The sequence below is a fragment of the Micropterus dolomieu genome, linkage group LG18 (genome assembly GCF_021292245.1).
Source record: "Micropterus dolomieu isolate WLL.071019.BEF.003 ecotype Adirondacks linkage group LG18, ASM2129224v1, whole genome shotgun sequence".
NCBI lineage: Eukaryota > Metazoa > Chordata > Actinopteri > Centrarchiformes > Centrarchidae > Micropterus > Micropterus dolomieu.
In genome coordinates, this window is record NC_060167.1 from 8278283 (window position 1) to 8299820 (window position 21538).

At 41.7% G+C, this 21538-nt stretch overlaps 1 protein-coding gene across 1 annotated transcript in view; it reads left to right on the forward strand.

The window, feature by feature from the left end:
• Positions 1 to 13441, forward strand: part of tasora (transcription activation suppressor a) — a 37289-nt gene extending 23848 nt beyond the window's left edge. Inside the window, exons 18-28 of the mRNA XM_046075073.1 lie at positions 2295 to 2449; positions 3732 to 3906; positions 6005 to 6304; positions 6345 to 6557; positions 7217 to 8631; positions 8963 to 9085; positions 10295 to 10454; positions 10589 to 10697; positions 11218 to 11396; positions 11493 to 11642; positions 12621 to 13441. Coding sequence (XP_045931029.1) covers positions 2295 to 2449; positions 3732 to 3906; positions 6005 to 6304; positions 6345 to 6557; positions 7217 to 8631; positions 8963 to 9085; positions 10295 to 10454; positions 10589 to 10697; positions 11218 to 11396; positions 11493 to 11642; positions 12621 to 13441 — 3800 coding nt within the window. The remainder of the gene's footprint in view (positions 1 to 2294; positions 2450 to 3731; positions 3907 to 6004; positions 6305 to 6344; positions 6558 to 7216; positions 8632 to 8962; positions 9086 to 10294; positions 10455 to 10588; positions 10698 to 11217; positions 11397 to 11492; positions 11643 to 12620) is intronic.
• Positions 13442 to 21538: the final 8097 nt, after the last annotated feature.

Here is a 21538-nt window from a genome sequence, read left to right on the forward strand (position 1 = left end):
CAAATTCACTTGTGATTTATCTGTTTTGTCATTTTGGCATTTCAGGTTGCAGTGAACTCAAATGTGTTTTCTTTGTCACTCAGATGCAGCAGCTCATAGACCTGGTTTTGACATGTAAGAGGAATGCAGAGAATGAGGTGAAGAGGGAGGGAGGAGGAGGAGGGGTGAAGGCACCAGGGAGGAAGAGGAGACTAGAACAGGAGATGGCAGAGAGGACACTTAAATTCCTGAAGGCATCACAGGAACCCGGAACACACAGCAAGATTCCAGGTGAGGAGACAAGAGGCATGAGGAAGCACGAGCGGCTTATGTTCCCCTGCCTGCAATGTGCTTCAGAGTTTGTTTTGCCAGCCATAGATACAGGTGATGTTAGTGGACCTTAGTTGTTAAAAAAGATTATCTGTCATTTCCGTACCATTTATTTGTGCATGTGCAGACTTAGAAGTAATTGTTACAGAAAATGCTGGAGAGGCTAGCTCGTGTCTAGCTAGTGTCTAGCTCTTGGGGATCCCTCAGGAAAATCTGGAGAGAGTGGCTGGTGAAAAGGTTGTCTTGACTACCTCACTTTGACTCTGACCCAGATATACGGTGAGAGATGGATGGCTGTGGTAAATTGTCAAAGGCATTTAATAGATGAATGTTATAGAACAAATAATTAATCCATTAATAATGAAATAGGGGTTTGTTTGATTTTCAATGAGTCAGAATTGGATATGTATTTGTGAAATTGGAAATTATTATTCTCCATCTCATTTTCTGGCTGATGTAGGAAATGCATCTGCTTGTGAATGTGAGTGATGTGAATGCATCCTTGCCACTATTTGCACTGCTAAGAGCAAATGTTTTGTTTGGGCAACTCTTGTCTTCTCATCAACTTTGGTTGCATTTACCTCTACAGTTTTTGCTTTGCGTTCAAATTAGGATTGCACCTAACAATTCTTTTTTAGATTAATTAACGACTAATATTGAGATTATTCTAAAACTTACTTTTATTACTTTTATTATATATAACAATTAATTTACCCAAAATAAATATCCATAAATTGTCTCATTAATATTTCAGTAAAATATTGAATCATTTCCTCTTACAAACAAACAAATGTCACAAGAAACAAAGTAAGTGATGTAGGGCATTATTCTGCAACAAAAAATGTCCCTGTCTATAGATTATTTTAATCACTGTATGTCATAGCAACCCTTTCCCTGAACTGAAGAATCAGTAAGTAGTTAACCTAAAAGTTATGACATGGATTTATTTCATCACTGGAGTAATATGCAGTAAGATAATCACTGGCTAATGTATTTTTCCGTCAGTGTGGGGGGCAAACGATTTACAGGCTGTAACAGCAGTCTCTAATGTTAATTTAAGCTGTTTTCTCTCTCATATATCGCTGTTATAATGTAAAATATCCGAATAACATTGTTAGATGATGCATGGTGTAATGTTTATCATGACAGCAGTGGTGCAGAAATTACTTTTAACATGGACATTTAGAAAATCAATTTTAAGTGGCTACCACTAATAGACACATAGCAAAAAGTAAACATAGTGCTGTCTTAGTGCAGTTTGACAAAATGATCTGGGATGTTTTTGTTCGTTCCTTACAGAGCACCAAGTTGTTGGGTCTCTGTCTAAAATACTCCCACACTTTAGATCATTGTGGTGAGTTTTTTTTATCTACAGCTTGATCCCTGCTTTGACCGGGCGCAGTACTTAATTGTGACACGCCGCCAACAAACATTCTGCAAATCGACGTATTTCCATAATCAGTGACAGTGATTACGTCAAAGCGTCTCTCCAGTCCAAATTAACACACCTTTTTTTTATTGTTCTCTTGCAATCAATGGATGATGTGTTGCTTACTGACATGTTTTCTTACTGCTTTTGGCTCCTAGTTGAGGGTAACCAAGTCCCTACCTCTCCTGGCTCTCTTGCATCTGTGATTGGCTCAGTGGGTTTGAAGGATGTTGATCTGAGGGAAGATGGATCTGAGCTAGCTGCCAAACTTCTCAACCTGCTCACAGGTGACTTTCTGCTGGACCAATATAGACTAACTACTATACCACATGTGGAGCCTTCAACTTTTTATTTATATTCTCTTTGTTCTTTTCAACCCTTTTGTCAGCCAATATCTGTTTTTGCTTTGTTGCTGCAAAGTAACCCATTCTTTTCTGCAGTTCATCATTGACATCAACTAATTCCAGTTTGCGATGGACATCATGAAATCATTGGTTATCATGATGTTAACAGCATTATGTAACCTATGAGTGTATGTTTCTCTCCTCACTGACAGGCCTCAACCAGGCTGCCAGGGGGACGGCCATTCAGAGCCCTTGTGAAGGGCAAGAGGAGGCAGAGAAGGAATCCTGTCCATTTGATAGGTTGGCCACCAAGCTGGGTCTGCCCACCAACTGTGACATTGACCTGAGGAAGCAGGAAGAGTTGGAGGTAAAATAATTGTGACTGGCAGATATTTTTTCTGTATGGTGTCTTTTTCACAAAACATTGTATAGATGCATAGTAAGGACAGTTTCCTGTGGTTTTGTACAGTCACCTGAAGTTGGTGTTGAATTTGCCTCGAAATATTGTCCAGAGACAAGGGTCTTCACTTCAATCTATCTTTGTGACCTTTTTCACCCCTGACGAGTTTGCACCCCTGCAAAAAGTGGTCACGCATTTTGTTCATTGATAAATCTAATCTATCTATTTTTGAAAGCATTCTTACTATATAGCATTTTTTCCACACCTGCTTAAAACATTTGCACAGTGCTGTAGATCATTTTTCAAAAAGTTCTTTCCAAATATTTTGGTTAAAACAATGGCTGACCAACTCCTTTTTGCCAAAAGGTTTAACGTGATCAACACTGAAAGGATAGATAACAGTCTATCTTAATACAGTACCTATATAATGTCATATATTACCATCAGTCTACTGACAGCAGATGTAAAATAGCCTTTTGTCTAATTGACCCTTCACTAAGCGACACCGCGAATACGCAGCTGGCCAATTACAACGCAGTATAGGACTCCCTATAACTGAGATCCAACACTTTCATGGCTACACTCCATTGACTCCTATGCAAAAGGAGATGTTTTCTAGGCATTAGCTTCCATCATTATTTTTTTTCATGTCAGTTTAAGTCTATTTGACAGCCTGAAAACAACCTTCAAATGCACAATGCAACTGCAACTTCTTTCTGAGATCTTGTTTTCTGTCTGACTTAACAACAGTAACTAAGGGGGGCGTGGCTTAGCGAAGGGTCAATTCTGGCACATAATACATGTTTTTATGTGTCATTAGTGTGCATTGTCACTGCTCAATAACCTGAAATAAAAATAAATATACTGGCCATGAAGGGATACCTTCACTGTTAGAGATGGAGCACACAGTCCTCGTTGAGGACTCTTCTGAGGCTTCAGAAGTCTGAGTTGGATAAAATGATGATTACAATGACCTGTAACTCTAAACAAGCATTTATCATGTGGGTATTGTTTTAAGTGACTTCAAAAAATCCAAATATCATTTTAAGGTATCTGTGCTGGTTAGTTAATTGCTAATTAGCTAATAATGTTAATTAATTAATTCATATTACAATTTTTTTTAATCCCAGAGGGAATATTGTATTGTCTTGTTAACGTACTGTGTGTGGGTGTGTGTGGGTGTGGGTGTGTATGTAGCAAGCTGCAGTAAGACATCGTGCAATACATAAAATGATTGCATTTCTTATAGGAGCAGACAGCGGGCAGCGTCAGTAGTTTGGAGGGATTCAGTCCAAGCTCCCACAGCGGGGAGTTGAATCACCAGGGAGCAGCGGGTAGAGGAGGAGGGTTGGAGAGGAGAGCAGGAGGATTTGAAGAGGAGGACGACGAGTGGGAAATCCCTTGGGTCCTCATTCCCATTACAGGTGTGTCTGTCTGCATGCCCAATCAGGGCATAAAAACAATACCATTTATATAAAATGCCAGAATAGTTGTTGTTGTTAGTAATCTAATATTTGTATTGGATTTCAACAATATAAATCAGGAAGCAAACAGATTTGCTAACATTGACCGCAGCCTACATCCTTCCCATACATAAATACATCATAAGAGAAAAAAGAGAGAAACAAAGGAAAAAGAAGAAACAAGGGGGTGATAGAAGTCCTCAATCACTAATTTGTCCTGCGTTGGTCATGTATCACAACTGTACATAGTCTTTAAATTTTCACACATTGGCTACCTTTGTGATCAACATTTTATTGCTTTTCTACGTCCTGTTACGTGAAACAAACATTTAGAATGAGGATCGTTTAATAAGCAGAGAGTCAAGATTCTACTTTGAATTTCACAGATGAGACTCAGTCAACACACAGGTGCATTGCACTCTTCCCCGTCCAAGTTAAACAGTGTTGTGTAAAGCATTAAGTCACTTCTTCCTCAAACTCTGGAGCATGGTTCCGTTCTGATCACTCTGACAGCAAATGACCCATTGTTTCCAAGCCCACGAAAAGCAGCCACAGAACACTGGTTTCTTTAAAACACAGCAAATATGCATTTAACACTATACACTTTTCTAAAGCAGCTTCTTACTATGCCCAGCGCTCAGGATTAAAGGGATACTTTGTGATTCTTATCCAATACACTTTTTGTAAGCGGCGAATATTTTCTCATGGTTCAGTAGCTCTCTGTTTTTCGTGTGCTCTGAAAAAAAATCCGGTTTCCCTACTCAGCCCTGGGTCTGTAAATTGAGCACAAACAAAGCTGCTCAGAGCGAGCAGCAGGTGGCGCGCTCGAAGCAGTGGGACACGGAATGTAAAAAAACAGCGGTACATTCAAAGATGCTGGACTCATTACGGGACTTTAGCTGTGAATATGACTGAAAAACAGCCACATAGGGAAAGGTCTGAGGAATTGTGAAACAAGTTATATGACCAGGCGAGGGAAATACCTGTGTTAACATCTGTGAGGGGTTTCAATGCTGGATAAATCTACAAGATTTTAAAGGAATGAAAACCGATGCTGAGGTTGCTCTGTTTCTGCTGGACAGGTGAGTAGGCTAATGTTAGCTTTGCTGTTCCACATAAACAACAGGTTCAGTATTACAGTCTTGTCTGTCTGTTGTCATGTTTGTGATGATCCTAGCTGGTTAGCTTTGTTAGCTTTGCCGCAGCGGTCAGTATGTGTTTGGTAGACGAGAAATAGTGTGTGTGAACGGAGCCCCGGTGAATAGAAAGAAATGGGTCAGCAATAAGGCTCATTCAGCAGTAAATGTACAGTAGAAGTTACAGTGGCTGGTGTATAAAGACGGCAGCTTCTCAGGACTAAAGAGGTGCTCCCGTGTGTTGCTGCCAACTGTTGAATAAAGTGAAGGAGGTTAGCACTGGCTTTGGCCCTGGAGAAAAACAGTCGCTCCTGTGCTTCCCAAATCTTATCAGTCACTGTATTTTCATATAAACCATTTCAAATAACTCGCTAGTTTTTTACTCTGTTCTGTTTTGGTTGTTGCATTTGTGTGCTTACATGTCGTTTAATGTTTGATGTTTGTTCACCAATTGTAACTATTGAAGTTCCTCTCGATAATCCTACTGATAAATAAACTAGACTCCGTGTCTTAGATTTAGGCTTAGGAAAGTATTTTGCTTCAGTACATATTTAAATATTGACAGGCTTGTTGTCTCACCTTCTACAGCACTGCAAAAACATGCCCTCTTAGTGAGGCTAACTTGCTCTCGGACAGCAAATGCTGTGGATTCTGCTGTATTTCAGCAGAATAAAACTGGTTATCATGACAATGTTCGTTCATGAGTTTGTTTATCAACAAACTCTCTGCAGAATTGCATAGTATCCCTTTAAGGCAACAAGATCGCAATGTTAACTGTATGATAGGAAATACACAAAATATTTTAGCTGTTTGGTTAAATTTAGTATGCAATGTTGGTTTAAAGCACTAGGTTCTGACCAGACTGCAGAGTCACTGAAATGAATAAAATGAAATTTGAAGTTTATTGTAAACTCTGTCTGCAGGTCTGTGTTCAGAGAGGTACACTCAGAGAGACAGAAACATCCCTCAGGACCCTCGTTTCCAGCACTGCACCACTGCAACAAGCGTCACCACAACAACCAAACCTCGCAGGAAGAGTCCCACCCCATCTCCGGAGCATAGCCTTCCTCCCTCCCCCTTCCAGTGCCCATCCCCTGAGCCCAGTCCTCCTCCCTCACCCTCACAATGCCCATCACCTGACCCTAGCCTTCCCCCTTCACCCTCCCAATGCCTGTCTCCAGAGCCCAGTCCTCCACCTTCCGCGTCTCAATGCCCGTCCCCTGAGCCCCGCCCCCCCCCCCCCCTCCCCCCCCCCCCCCCCCCAGCCCAGCCCTCCCCCATCTCCCTCCCAGTGCCCATCTCCACAGCCCAGCCCTCCCCCATCTCCCTCCCTCTGCCCCTCTCCTCAGCTCACCCACACCCCCTCTCTCTCCCAGTGCCAGTCCCTAGAGCCTAATGCGCTCAACCCGTATAATAAGGACTACAGTAGTGCTAATGAGGAGCAGTTAGCCCCCACAGCCTCCATGGAGTTTGCAGGTAATGTCAGCCACACTGAGTTGGTCTCAGGGGCTACTTGTTGCATCTGTTCAAGTTTTAGACTGTAATGCCACCAAACCGTAGTGTTCCCAAAGTCTATTAGTTAAGTGTCTCTAGAACAGCTTCAATTGGCATAAACTCTTCAAATCTCTGTTGGCATAAAATCTTCAAATCATTTGCTACCTCAATCCATAATCTTCCATAGATTTCAAGTTGAATTGACATCTGATGACTGAAGTCCATAGCTGAGGAAGTTGCCTAAAGATTAACTTAACACTAAATCCACTTTTTTGAAATACTAAAAATACAATAAATAAAATACAGTAATTGTGTCCTCTAGACCAAATCAATTTGATACTGACTTGTACTCTACACAATGCAATGTCCCGCTAACCCGGGAGCTGTTATGCCGCATCTGCATTTATTAGGTTTCTTCACTCATTTATTCAGGTTGTTCCTTTAATTCATCAGGTGTCTGTATGTATTTAATGGGAAGCCCTTTACTCTTCATATAATAAGCCTTCACATTGAGCCATGACCACAATCTGCATTCCACTATAAATAAGGCCCCAGCAGTCAGGTCTTGTGTTTGTTACACTGTTTATGTACTCAATATGCATCTATTGTGTTTCCAGTCTAACTTAATGTGCCTCCTGCAGGAGTGTCCAAGGACAGAGAAGAGAAACCTCAGGGAAAAGAAAAAAAGAATGAAGAGCCATCCATTTCTGCATCCATCCAGCCATCTTTTCCTCCAGCTCCAGAGAGTAGGACAAACCTCTCACTACCACCCGGTGAGCGAGAGAAGGAACATGCACAGGGGAAGATGGCGGAGGTAAAGGCAGAACCTGTAGAGGAGGAAAAGGAAACACAGCCAGTTGAGAGAGTGCAAAAACGAGATGAAGAAGAGGCCAACGAGGGTCAGCAAGCAAAGGAGGAGTTGGTAGAAATGATACATGGGGTAGCTAGTGAGCAACAAGAAGAAGTGAAGGAACATGTAGGTGGCTTTTTATTTTCTCCGTCCATCTCCTCACCTCCTTCTCGTCCGCTCAGAGATATTGATGGCATTGTGGACAAACATCTGGGTGACTTTTCCTCTGAGATACAGCATCTCCTGCAGGAGGAGAGCGTCCATTACAGCTTCCCACAGTCCCCACACTCCACTTCAAACACAGAAACCACAGCACTTGAACACACACTCCCACACACTCCCATATCTCAGTTTTCACAGTATGTGTCTTTCTATAACCCCTGCCCCCCTGTCCAGGACTACGTTAGCTCACTAAAGGACAGCATTAACAGCATGCTAACAGAGTTTGATGACAGGTGGCCAAGCCACAAGCCTGTCACCAGCCGGACTAATGCTGATGCTGCGTTGGCTAACAGAGTTAGTGATTTTGTGTCTAGCATCCGAGCAGCTAATGCTAAAACAGGCAGAGATGATGATGGTTTCTGTGGTGAACTGACAGCTGCTGACAGCTTTTCAGTCAGTCAAACTCCTGCCCTCTCCAGAGGAGGCGAAGTGTGGCAGCCACATATAATCACCAAACAGTTTCCTGATGCTGCAAACAACAGGAATCCCCCAATTTCTAATGTCACTTTATCAGTTACTACCTCTGCATCTGTTTCTGTCTACAAGCCTACCAATGCTGCCATCCTCCATCCTTCTAACAATTCCCCACACTCCCACTGGAAACCACCAGTCGCTCATAACAACAGACAAACACAAGATGACAGCACTTCCAGTACTGTACACTGTACCACTGGTGTTGAAGGTGGGGGAGGTCTTGCAGATACAAACTATGAGGTGACTTTGTCCGGGTTCAGCGGTGTCCCTAAGTCCTTGACAGAACCATCACATCCCTCTGAGCCAGTATCCAGTCTGGCCACTACATCTGTCCTCAGGCCCAACATAGGTCAGGCTCCCCCGGCCACAGCCCTGAGCTCCCTGATCAGCCAGCTGCAGCCAGAGGTGTTCAGCAGTCTGGTGGAGATCATCAAAGATGTCAAGAGAAACTCTCTGCAGTTCTACCTCCACAGCACCGAGCCAGAGGACCAGGTCTATGAAGACGTCAAGGTAACCTCAAGGGCAGCATAGTTTATGGTGCATGAATAATTTGTTGAAAATAGATGAGCATGGATGCCTAAATACATACAAATCTATGTTAATATTTAAGTTTCTCGAGTTAGTCTATCATCGATGAATGTGAAAAATTAATGACTTAAATTGGAAGATTCTGGTCAAAAGTATGAAAGTACATTAACTGATTCAAACATTAGAAATGTAGTGAATATAATAACCAAACTGACTGAAGACCATTTGACCTCTGGTTTTGGAGCTCTTGGAAAATAAGGTGTAAAAATTTATTTACAGTTAGTAAATTTTTTTGTGTGTACTCATGTCGTAGGAACACCTGTTGAAGCAGGGTAACATGGAGCAGAGTCCCATGGCCTTTCTGGACCAAGAAAGCTCTGACAGCAAACTGCTGGTCATCATTAAGAACAAAGACATTGCGGCACATGTACACAAGGTACCTCTAAACAATCAGTTAATTAAAACTTACATCTACTTCTGTACTTTTCTTTGTCCTTACTGCTAGTGACTGTAAAACAAGGTAGAAGTGTCTGGCACTTGTGCGTGTAACCTAGTGGTCTAGGTTAACTGTTCTGTCGATCTATATTTCGGTATTGTACTTGCAGTATCACAGAGGGTTCAGAAAATTCTGTGGTGTTTGGTGTTTTTAAACCTTCCTCTGACTTGACAGGTGGACTGCAGTTTGTTTGCCCTCTGAGTCTATTGATAAGACACGATCTTACCCCCCTTTTTTTAGTGCATCTTTGTACTGGCTTTCTAACTAGCTGACATGCTGTTGATGAGTTTTACACACTATGAAATACAGACCATGTAAAGTTACTTTATTTTGAATTAATATATTACTTTTACTTTTATGATCGCCCCTTCCCACCCCTTTTTTCTTTATCTCTCTCTTATTTATTTTTTTAATCCCACCTGTAATCAAACATGCATGATTTGTACACAGACATGTGAACCTGCAAATCGACTACATCTTGTAATGGGAGAGCCATGTCTTAACTACTACTATTTAAATTTACTCATTTAGGTCACCCTTTTATCGAAAGCGACTTACAGTTGCTATATGTCAACTAGGGGTTAAGTATCTTGTTCAGGGACACATTGCTGGATGTGTCCCAGTGAGAATCAAACCCAGGTCTCTCACATGTGTCGCATGTGCATGCATCTTATCCACTACGCGATCGCAATCGTGAAAGAGGTCAGTTTCTCACCAGGTGTGCAATAGTTTCCTTCAAATAAGTGAGTAAAGTGAGTTGGCTTGAGCAAAAGCTCAGCTAGGTTGTTGAACCCGTTAACTTAGTTTATCAGGCAGCATGTAAAATCTGGTCCTTCAGATTTCATTTGCTCTGTGGCTGTGCTCCTGTTGGCTCCTGCATGTGTTCAGAAGATAGTCAAATTTTCTAGCCACTGTGGGCAAAAGTCACGGCCACCGGAAGGTTACAAATTAGCTGGGACACAAGGCTACATGCAAGAGGCTTTGTTCATATAAGATGTTATTCTGTGTGCAGTGAGGAGACTTTGTGTACTGCCACTGGAAGGAATTCACAATCAGCCATAGTTATAATGATGGATACAGTGGTTTACTGGATGATAAATAGCCAAACTAAAACAGGACTAACTGGAGGTGTGTTTGTGTACGCATCAGATCCCAGGTCTGGTGTCTCTGAAGCGACACCCCTCAGTGGTGTTTGTGGGAATCGATACACTGGACGACATCAGGAACAACAGCTACAATGAGCTTTTTGTTTCTGGAGGCTGCATCGTTTCCGATGAGTCAGTCCTCAATCCAGACTTCATTACTCATGGTAGGTTTAACTCCACTTAACAAATAATATTGGCAATCATGTTTTCAAGATTCCATATTTTATTTTTCACTTTTGACAGTGAAAAATGATGTATTATTGTGTGATATGTTAATTAATGAGATATTGTTCTGCAGACCGACTGGCTGCACTGCTGATGTTCCTGGAACAGCACAGTTCTCCAGACAGTGTCTGGAGGTGGAAGATTCACTGCAAAACTCACAAGAAATTAAAAGAACAGTCCAGGTACTGATTTTGTGCCATGCAGGCAGTCATTTATCTGCATCGGAGCCCAGTCTTTTTACCAAAAAGAGTCAATTAGCCAAGTTTGTTTGCATTATAAGCATGGCCACCTTTAAACTGGATTACTTTAATGCTGAGGAAAACATTGACATAATTATGAGAAATTACAGGAAGTGATTTTTTTTTTATGACTTACAAATGAATTTATGGCATTTCTTTTCCTCAGTGGACAATGTAGACCGATTTGAGTGAGTTATGTGGGTTACAGCCCAACATAGGCAGAGCTTAAGATCTCCCAAAATATGAAGAACCAATTCAGACGTTGGAGTGTGACGTTTAGTCGAGGTCAGTTTACTGTTTACCAAACGGTTAGAAGAAGCACAGTTAGCATAATGTCTACTACATCCTGCTGGTCATATGGGCTCTGACTTGCGGCAGAAAGTGGAAACTGTTTTTGTAATACAGACAATAGGACAATAGGTCTTTTAACGTGTGTGTGTCTCTATGTTTGCTTGGTTGTCAGGTTCAGGAGAGAGGCTGCCAATCTCCTGGACGTACTGTCAGCCTATCAGAAGAGGCAGATCGTTGAGTTCCTCCCGTATCATCACTGCGACATGATGAACCATCACTCACCTAACCTGGACTGTCTGATGGAGCTTCAGGCCCGATACACACAATACCGACACACGGTCTTTCTGACTGGTATGTACATGTCAGGAGCAGCATTCCGCTGGGATTTAAAAACCTAATTTACCACCTGAACTGTACTTACAGTATGTTGTGTTTTTTTATACTCAGATCAACATTTTGAGAAGTTCCCTGCATACTCCAGTGGTGGCATCATTGTGGCCAGTATTGAAGGAATTTTACATGACTTCCCCAGACTGGTCGGTTACCATGACATCAAGGATAAACAGCCAATCATAAGTGATATGCTGTCTCCCAAAGGTCAGTTGTGGCAAATAGACAATATAAAAATCCTGTTAAAATGTAAATGGCTCAAATTATGTTGCATGGCTCACTGACCATAATTCTTACTGTAACCGTTAAATCACTCAAGTTCTGTCATATTGTCAGAAAAATTAATAACAAATGTTAGTATTGCTCCATCACAACCATCTACATTCTGAGTTTAGATGAACATCAGTGTCAACATATAATGCCAGAGTATAAGTGCAATGTTAAAATCAGTGGAGTGCTCTTTTAAAAGTATATCATTGTTGGACTTACAGTCGTCATTAAAATAATGCAATAGACCCAGAGATTTATTTTTGTAAACCACACATTCTTCTTCCATGTTAAAGCCTTTTGGCTACATTACCCATAATGCAACTCGACTGCAGACACTTCAGTGTGTGGATTTGGGTGTGTTATGCTAGTAGCAGCTAATGTAGCCTCCACCCTCCAGTCTCAAGCACAGGAGTGAGCTACAGAGGTCTGGTGAGTTCATCTTTTTCTAACGCCACACCCCCAGATTTTTCCATTTTCAAATTTGTGGTCTTCAGCCCCAACCAATGCTGACTGAAGTGACATCACTTGAGGACATTTATCAATTTTTGCACAGCTCCCTTTGTATATCCTTTTGTATATGCTCCATTTCTTTATATATTTTTTTACATATTGAAAAATTTGTAGACCTGTAAACAGACTTTAACGTGTAAAATCTTCACACTCCATAGTGTAGTGTGGACGAAAATACTCTTTATTAAAATCCCAGTCAGTCATTTTAAAAGTATGCATGGAAAATGAACGTCTTTATTTTAAATAGACAGGGTTAAATTGGGGTCAGAAGCCAACAAAGGCTTTGAACCTCTGGACTCGATCCTCCTGCTGTGATCTGCTGTCGCTCTGCCTGTGCTCTGCTGTTGTCTCTCCCTGCATTCTGCTGTCTTGCCCTGTGTTCTCAGTGCTGTCCTCTGTCCTCAGGTCTCGGCAGGCAGCTGAGTCATAGTGACTCTTTGTCGGGCTCTGAACGTTCTCCCTCTATCTTCCCAGAACACATCCATCCCCTCTCCTCCCTCGACCAGCCCCAACATCTCCTCCAGCAGTCCAGCCCCAGCCTCCACCCTCTCTCCCATCTCTCTGACCAGCTTGTCCCAGACACCTCCTGTAAGGAAGGTGTGCTGCACCATTCAGGCACAGACTTTGAGGTTCTTCGACTGGCCATCTCCCAGTTACGGGCTGAGCGCAAGGCACAGCTGCATGAACTGCAACAGCAGCAGGCAAAGTTGTGCAGCAACCCCCCCAAAAGCTTCCTTTCCAATACCAGTTGTACAGATAGCCATTCCACCTCCCCTCTTTTAGGTCAAAGACGTCCATCTGAGTCGGTCCAGTTTACTCCTGGCAGTAAAGCAGTGGCAGCCACTTTGGAGTTAATTCACTCAGCACTACAGCCGGAACTGGGGGAGGAGGAGATGAGGGCGGATGGGGCAGAGACTCCTACAGAGGGATGGAGGAGTGGAGGAAGTCGAGGAGGAGCAGAGCGTGTGGATCAGAGAGATGGTACTCCAATAAGAGTGGAAAACTGGAGTCCCTGTAATAGTGACAAGTCGACCACTTCATCCAATCAAAACACAGCTGCAGTGACAGGACCAAGTAACCAGATAGACTCAACCAAAGATGGGAGAGGGAAAGCCAATCAACAAGGAGAACCTGCATTTTCAAAAGGAGCTAAACGCAGTGCTGCCTCGTCCAGTACCACAGTTTGTCCTGTAGAGGGCGACAGCTCAAGGTTAGTAAATGGTTAATGACTACTGCCTTTTATCTACAGTTTGTTTTATGATTGAATCTAACATTTAAACTGGTGAACAAGACCCTGGGCAGGTTGGTGTATTTGTCATCCTGAAAAATAGTTTGTGCTGATTCAAGTAGGAACCGTGGGAGGCACTGTAAGTACATAACTTCTCAGCCAGTGTCCTTGGCCTTGAGCTGGTTTTAGTCTTGATAAATAGACCACCAGTACAAACATACAAACATATGCACAGTGGTGGCAGCAATAAACTGCCATCCATCACAGCAGCATGACTACAAGTACATATAGTTAAAAATCAAGTATTAAAGCCCAACCGATACAGATTTTGATATTTTCGGATTTTGAAATCGGATATGCCGATATATCGGCCGATTATAATTATATTTTTTTTCTCCTTTTCAGAAACGTATAACATAAACAAAGATTATTTCTTACATGTTGTCTTGAGACCTCATCAAGAAAACAAAATGCTGAACAAAAGTACAACAAAATATATTGGAAGTTTTAATAAATAAGACAAAACTATAAAAAAAGTTGTAAAATCATTACAAACTACAGAGTAGCCTACTAATGAATGTTAAAGGAAATAGTGTATGTAGTCTGTGTGTGCCAAACAAATAAAAAAAAAAATACTAATATACTACTACTACTAGTACTAACAATAATAATAATAATACCATAAATTACTCATGTCATTACAATTATTATATTACATTATAATGATAAACAGGGCTCTCCTACAAAGGCTACATATTTTTTTTTTTGTCATGCAGTAGTTATTACCTTACACATAATCTGCCCCAATGACTATTTTCAACATAGCATATTCACATCTAGTTTATCCCAGCACGCTTTTCATTCTATCCAAAGCTACAAGAATTTTTCAACCACCATTTATGTATCATAAATGACGCAGAGGAAACGCTGCTGTTGAATGGCGTAATACTACATGACAAAGCTAGCTAATGCCATGTTTATCATTGGAAGAGCGCTAACGTTAATGACCGGTTAAACTATAGTATTTAATGTATTCCAAACATATCTGTGAGCTGCTCGTCTGTAATTACAGTCAGTGCGTCGGAAATGATTAAATGATGATGATGTAAATAAATGTAAGCTGAACAAGCTTCCCAGACAAAGAAATGCATCTACCCCCTCTTTTAAATGTGAGAAGTTAGTGTGAAATCTCAAAGTTGCAGGTCCTCATTGTACGTTAGACAGTGGCTAATCTAATTGAGCAATAGGCAGTGTTAGCTGTTGTAAGTGATGTTAGAAAATATTGAGAAGTGATGAACTAGGAAGACATGATAGGACCTTTCACTAGAACTGCCACTCTGTTTCAGAAATAAATCTACAATTAAGTCTGTTGACAGCGTAGCCTCCACCACTCAACTACTGTATCATCAAATATACTACTGTGACCCTGGTGGAAGGCGAGAGAGAGAAATGAAAAACGGGAGGGTTAGCAAGTATGGCCATGAATGTTTTCAGGAGAGGAGAAGGGATGGGGGCTATTTTAATTATTATTTAAGTTATCTATTTAACGTGACAAATGACTGACTCATTGTAGACACAGCCACTCTCCGTTCCTCTTTCTTAATCCAGTAGACTCTGGTCAGCTGATTGTTTTGTGGTGCCATAGTGTTGTAAACAGGGGAGTTGATGAGCGCCCTCTGGTGTGCAAACTATGCAACACTCATCACATGAGTAATGGGTCCGACTCTCCGTGTCATAAATTGGCTGTTATAAACGCTATACCGATTTATCCGCAATTAGCTCATATCGTCCGACAAATTGGTCGGGCTCTATCAAGTATTTCATCTATCAAGTAATCATCATTTAGTAACTGAAAATATACTTCACCCTGACATGGTGTAACAAGAGAATCCCCATATGAAATGTATTGCTTCGCTCAACTGGCCTGACCATTGGCCTGAAAAACTGGAAGTGTTAGACGCTGGCTGGCTCAAACCAGCTTGAACTGGTTTTTAGTATATCAAGAGCTGTGCTGTTTGAATAACCAGATGCCAGATATGCAGACATGATGTTTTGCTTACATGAACACCAGAGATTAGCTAACCAAAATGTGCGTGGGTATAAGGCTCAGGGCTTTTAGACACAGAGGGGAGACGAACGGATGCCTCTCTTTGAAGAGGTTATTTAGCACTTAGCTTAGTTGCTTACCTTCTTGAGTAGAAACACAGACTCACTTGTGAAAGACTGAGAATCTATTGGGAATACACAGAGATTCTATCGGGAAATTGTACAACACAAGTTCATATTGTGACATACTTAAGCTCTGATGAAAGACTATTGCATTGTGTAAAGTGAAGTGTATCCAGTAAAAAGGTTCCTTGTTGCACTAATTAGGGAAAATAGAGTAAGTCTCCAAATGTTTCCTGATTCCTCCTTTCCTTACTGCTTACACTAGCTATGCCAGTTGGTATGACATGTCCTTGTCCCAGACATGGGCCACCCAGATTTTTGGGGAAAAACCCGAGGCACCGACTACCTGAACCTTCAACCAGGGTGATCTGACCGTAAGCACCTGTTATAATTGGTTTAGCTGTCTCACTGAATCTGTCACATGCTGAAAAATAACAGCCAACTACTCACTATACAGCTTCCGTGAAGGAAAGCTGGAATCGGAAGTGGCACAACAATGAAAATTGCTCTTTCAAAAATGATGCAGCGAAATGGGAGGGCCTACTTCCGGGACCATGCTTACTTGGGAGAAATCTTGAACAAGACACCTCCTACCTGGCCCCTAACCCCGGTAGAGACCCATACCTTTTCTTGGGGGCTAGCCATAATGATACATGGCTAACAACCAAACAAACAAGACGGAGACCCCAAATGGACTGGAGCTCTGAGAGCCTCCCTTCGCAAATGGTAAACAGCCCACTATTAAATATTGTTCTAGTGGTATTTGCCATGAGACAAAGGAGAGCCTGGCTAATACTCAGCTTCGCTTAGATTTTTTTTAGATAAGCCTTAACTTACACGTTGCCTGTAGTCTTTATGATTATGGCTGGACTATGGCTTCCAGAAGAAAATATGGAGTCTTTCAAGAATCCCAAACTGGAATGGTTTACATGCTTCCACCATTAAATCAGCGAAGGGGAAGTGCCCGGAGCTAGTAAAGAGAGAAAAGAGCAGGGGGAATCCAGAAAGAGGTCCAGAAAGGCAGGTAAGTCAGAAAAAAGGTATGCCACCTTTGTGCTATCCTGAGCCTATTATGGAACCGAGAACCTCTCCGTGCACTCCCCCCTGATCCTGCTGAGGTTGTTCTTCTGGCCCCAGATGAGTGGGAAGGTCCAGAAGTATTTGATAAATTATGCCGAGATATTACAGAACTCGCTGGTCCAAGCGAACCTGAGAACATGATAACTACCCTACCTGATAAGGACAGCGCACCAAGCACAGGTAGAAAAACACCCAGAAAAGCAGGTTAAGAAATAAGGCTAAGAAAATGGGAATGAAACAACAGAAGTCTAGTGCTTCAACCATTCCCTGGAACAAACCAGGAGAGCAGAAAAATGCTCCAACACTCATAACCAGACCAGAACCATCCTGGGAAGATCTCTCGGGGGAACAGATTGAAACAAAGAAATTAACACTTTCAATACTTTCAACACTTCCAGAACCAGACGAAGATTCCCTCCGATTATACAGTTCCTTGATGGTGACAACCGAAGAATACAGCTGTTCGATTTTCCCATGAAAGTGCTATTTGCTTCTGCATATTTAAAAACACAAAGACAGGAAGGGACTTGTTGCAGATATTAATTGGCGTTTACAGTAGCCAATTACCCCTGAATTTGCATTACGCCCCCCCACCTCGCCATGCAGACTGATTTCAGCTTCCCTCCTTTCCTGCGAGGCAGCTGTCTTGCGATGTTGACAGAGCAACTGTCTACTGTCCCAAACGGGCCAGCAAATATCCAATCAACTTGTCCATGGGCCATAGGGCCATTGCATATTTCAAACCCTGTTCTGTCATCGTCAATGTAGTGGTTCTTGAAGCGGAGTGGGATTTTGTGCTGATACCTTGGTTGTTAAGGTCTTGCGTGGACAGCTGACTCCTGAAGCTTTTCTCATTCTTGAAATTCCGTGCAGTGGTTAGTTTGTGGTCTTTAACGGCAACAACCAGCTTTATGCAAGTGAGGGTGATCCACGTCTAGCAATTCTATCCAATGACGTAACATTAGACTGCAAGGCTGGTAGTGTCCTTGTTTCGTCTCCTGGTGCTGTTTGTTCAGTCATTTTTTAAGGTATACTATGTGATTCTAATCCAAAATATTTTTTGTTAAATTAAGTGAATATTTCCTAACTGCCTAGCTCTCTGTTTTGTGTGTGCTTTGAATTTTTTCTTTCCTACATAGCCCTTGCTCAGTAAATGTAACACAAAGTGGCACCAAGCGAGCCTGAGCAATTCCCCCTCAACAGCAACAGTTAACACTGGTGAGGTGTTTCCACAATACTGAAGAAAACAATGACATCTTATTGAGGCTGACTTGAATGTGGATTCTGCCATATTTCAGCATAGTAGTACTGTTTGCTATGACAATGCGTGTCCATACATTTGGGGGTGGAGCTTCTGAGGGAGCACCAAAGGGAGGGGTGTGTTTGTTTGGCAGTTGAGTTCAAAAATCAACAACCTCGGCAGAATTGCATATTAACCCTTCAGTCATGAACTTGTCAGCTATTGCTTGTTTAACTGTAGCAAATGTGTACTGCATGCATGACGCGGTGAATGCGCGACAAGGTGTTTTTGATAGTTTTGCAAAATGAGTGATGTAGCCTACTCAATGTCTGATCAGTGTTTCCCATTAATTAACGAGACTATGGTGGCCCGCCACAGTAATTTGTTCCGCCATAGTTTCAAAATGAACCGAAAATATATAAACACTCATAACAATAAAGCCCTTTAATGTGTTTTGCGCCTCTACTTCCCGACGAGAAAAATACAGTAACGTTAAGGGTTTGAACAGCTTTGAGTGTGTCCATTGTCACTTGTTTGTGAGAACGCGATTAAGCTAGCCACACCTACATTTTGAGTGCACACGTATTTGAGCCCTTACAGTAAATGCACGGAAACAAACCAGAGCGAGCTGAAAGGCAGGGTTAGCGACTTTATTCTGTCATTTTCTCACTTTTAACACAAGACATGTGTTGCAGGACACTTACCTGAAGAGAGGCTGTGAAGTCTTAATGCGTGTTACAAGAACAACATACAATAAAATTTATCAAATTGCCTCTGACTTGGTGAATTTAACGTGAGGATACACAAATAAGGTGTTAACACAATGTATATAAAGTATGTAATTAAGATTAATTGGATTATATTCACAGGAAGTATAGAACATGTTACATGTGTCCATTAACAGTAAAAAATAAAAAAACAATAAAATCTGGAATTATTATTTATTCTTCTATTTAGGTTTGCTGGAAAAACATTACATTAATTTGTTGACTTTTTGCTGTTTTATCACCTTTGACAGGTTTACAATGTGTTGTTGATCATTGTTTACTAGAGCACAAAATTGTTAATGACTGCAAAGTTTTCCATAAATCTAGCCTCTTTGTTTTGCTGTCCAAGTGCACCAGATTAATGCATTTAACTTTAAAACTGACAAAAAAAAATTCCAGTGGTGCATGCAACCGGACCCCCAGGCTCCGAGGTCCACCCACCGTAGTCTTGACAAATCCTGCGAGAAACACTACAGATCACACATTGTTAAAACAACAAATAAGATATTATCATAGACCATACATATCTCAGACCCATATTCACACTGCAAATTCTCCTGAAATTACGTTCTCTAATTTTTTCAGTTGAAATAATTGCTGCAAATTTCAGATCCTCCTCAAACACCTTGCGCTGTTTGCTGTTTCACATCTTGGCCAGGACATCCTTTTAAAAGAGATTAAAAATCTCAATGGATTTCTTTCCTGGTAAAATAAAGGTTAAATAAAATAAACTTTGAAATGCTACTAGTTCTGCATGCTTTAAGCTATAGACATCATTTCAACTTTAAAATGGTCACACGACCTTCAACTATTAAACTTGTATGTGGCCGTTAAATAAACAGAAAATATGAAACGCCTGAACGTTAGATGCCATGACAGCAGTGGGGCAGAAATTACTTTGAACATGAAGGCGGTGAAGAAAAACTTAGAAAATACATTTTAACGGACTACATGTACTCGTGCTGATAATGTGCTGTGTTTGTGTGGAGACAGATTGTAAACAGGATTTGCGGTGTTGCCGTCTAGACAAAGTGCCCTGGGATACTTTTCACTTCACGGGTTCATGCTGCTTCACGTATTCGTTGACAGCAATTGTGCTGCAGTGAAGCTATTTACAGTTCACAGAGCTCACGGAGTAGCATGTTGTTGAGTGTCTGTCTAAAATACTCCCAAACTTTAGACGGTCGAAGGCGCGGTCTTGTAGCTGCAGCTTGTCCGAGGAATCCCATTAACACCGGATGCAGCGATGCTTTGATGCACGTAATGAGAGTTGACATATTTACGTAATCGATTATGTCGACGAATCGCCCCAGCCCTATCAGCTGTTGACCATGTGCTCAAATGTTTCAAAATTGCTATTGTTTTAGCCTTCTGTCTTTCTGTCTGTCTGCCTCTGGCTGTGTGCCTTCTACTCCATTTCTACTACTCCTGTATCCATTTAGCTGCAGAAACGATTCAAATATCAAAATGTCCCACTTTTAAAGCATGTGTGCTATGATTCACCTATTTACTACCTTCTATGTATTTTTTTTCTTTTGACATACAGATACCAGCTTTGACAATTGTAACAATGTACTATTTCCATGCTCAGCCTCTTTAGTGAATGCTGTTCGTCTTCCAGGTTCTTGAGCAGTGCATTTGAGCTTCAATACTTTTCAGGCATTCACTTTCAGACTTCTGAATTTTGGGAGTTTCGGGCCAAAACACACTTACATTGATTACAGCGCCACCTGCTGGTGAACAGTTTTGGTGACACAACAGTTTTCAGAAGTTTTGGTGTCACCATTCTAGACTACCCTAGTCTACACTCACCTAAAGGATTATTAGGACCACCTGTTCAATTTCTCATTAATGCAATTATCTAATCAACCAATCACATGGCAGTTGCTTCAATGCATTTAGGGGTGTGGTCTTGGTCAAGACAATCTCCTGAACTCCAAACTTAATGTCAGAATGGGAAAGAAAGGTGATTTAAGCAACTTTGAGCGTGGCATGGTTGTTGGTGCCAGACGGGCCGGTCTGAGTATTTCACAATCTGCTCAGTTACTGGGATTTTCACGCACAACCATTTCTAGGGTTTACAAAGAATGGTGTGAAAAGGGAAAAACATCCAGTATGCGGCAGTCCCGTTACAACCGAGGTATGCAGCAAAGCATTTGTGAAGCCACAACACGCACAACCTTGAGGCGGATGGGCTACAACAGCAGAAGACCCCACCGGGTACCACTCATCTCCACTACAAATAGGAAAAAGAGGCCACAATTTGCAAGAGCTCACACCAAAATTGGACAGTTGAAGACTGGAAAAATGTTGCCTGGTCTGATGAGTCTCGATTTCTGTTGAGACATTCAGATGGTAGAGTCAGAATTTGGCATCAACAGAATGAGAACATGGATCCATCATGCCTTGTTACCACTGTTCAGGCTGGTGGTGGTGGTGTAATGGTGTGGGGGATGTTTTCTTGGCACACTTTAGGCCCCTTAGTGCCAATTGGGCATCGTTTAAATGCCACGGCCTACCTGAACATTGTTTCTGACCATGTCCATCCCTTTATGGCCACCATGTACCCATCCTCTGATGGCTACTTCCAGCAGGATAATGCACCATGTCACAAAGCTCAAATCATTTCAAATTGGTTTCTTGAACATGACGATGAGTTCACTGTACTAAAATGGCCCCCACAGTCACCAGATCTCAACCCAATAGAGCATCTTTGGGATGTGGTGGAACGGGAGCTTCGCGCCCTGGATGTGCATCCCACAAATCTCCATCAACTGCAAGATGCTATCCTATCAATATGGGCCAACATTTCTAAAGAATGCTTTCAGCACCTTGTTGA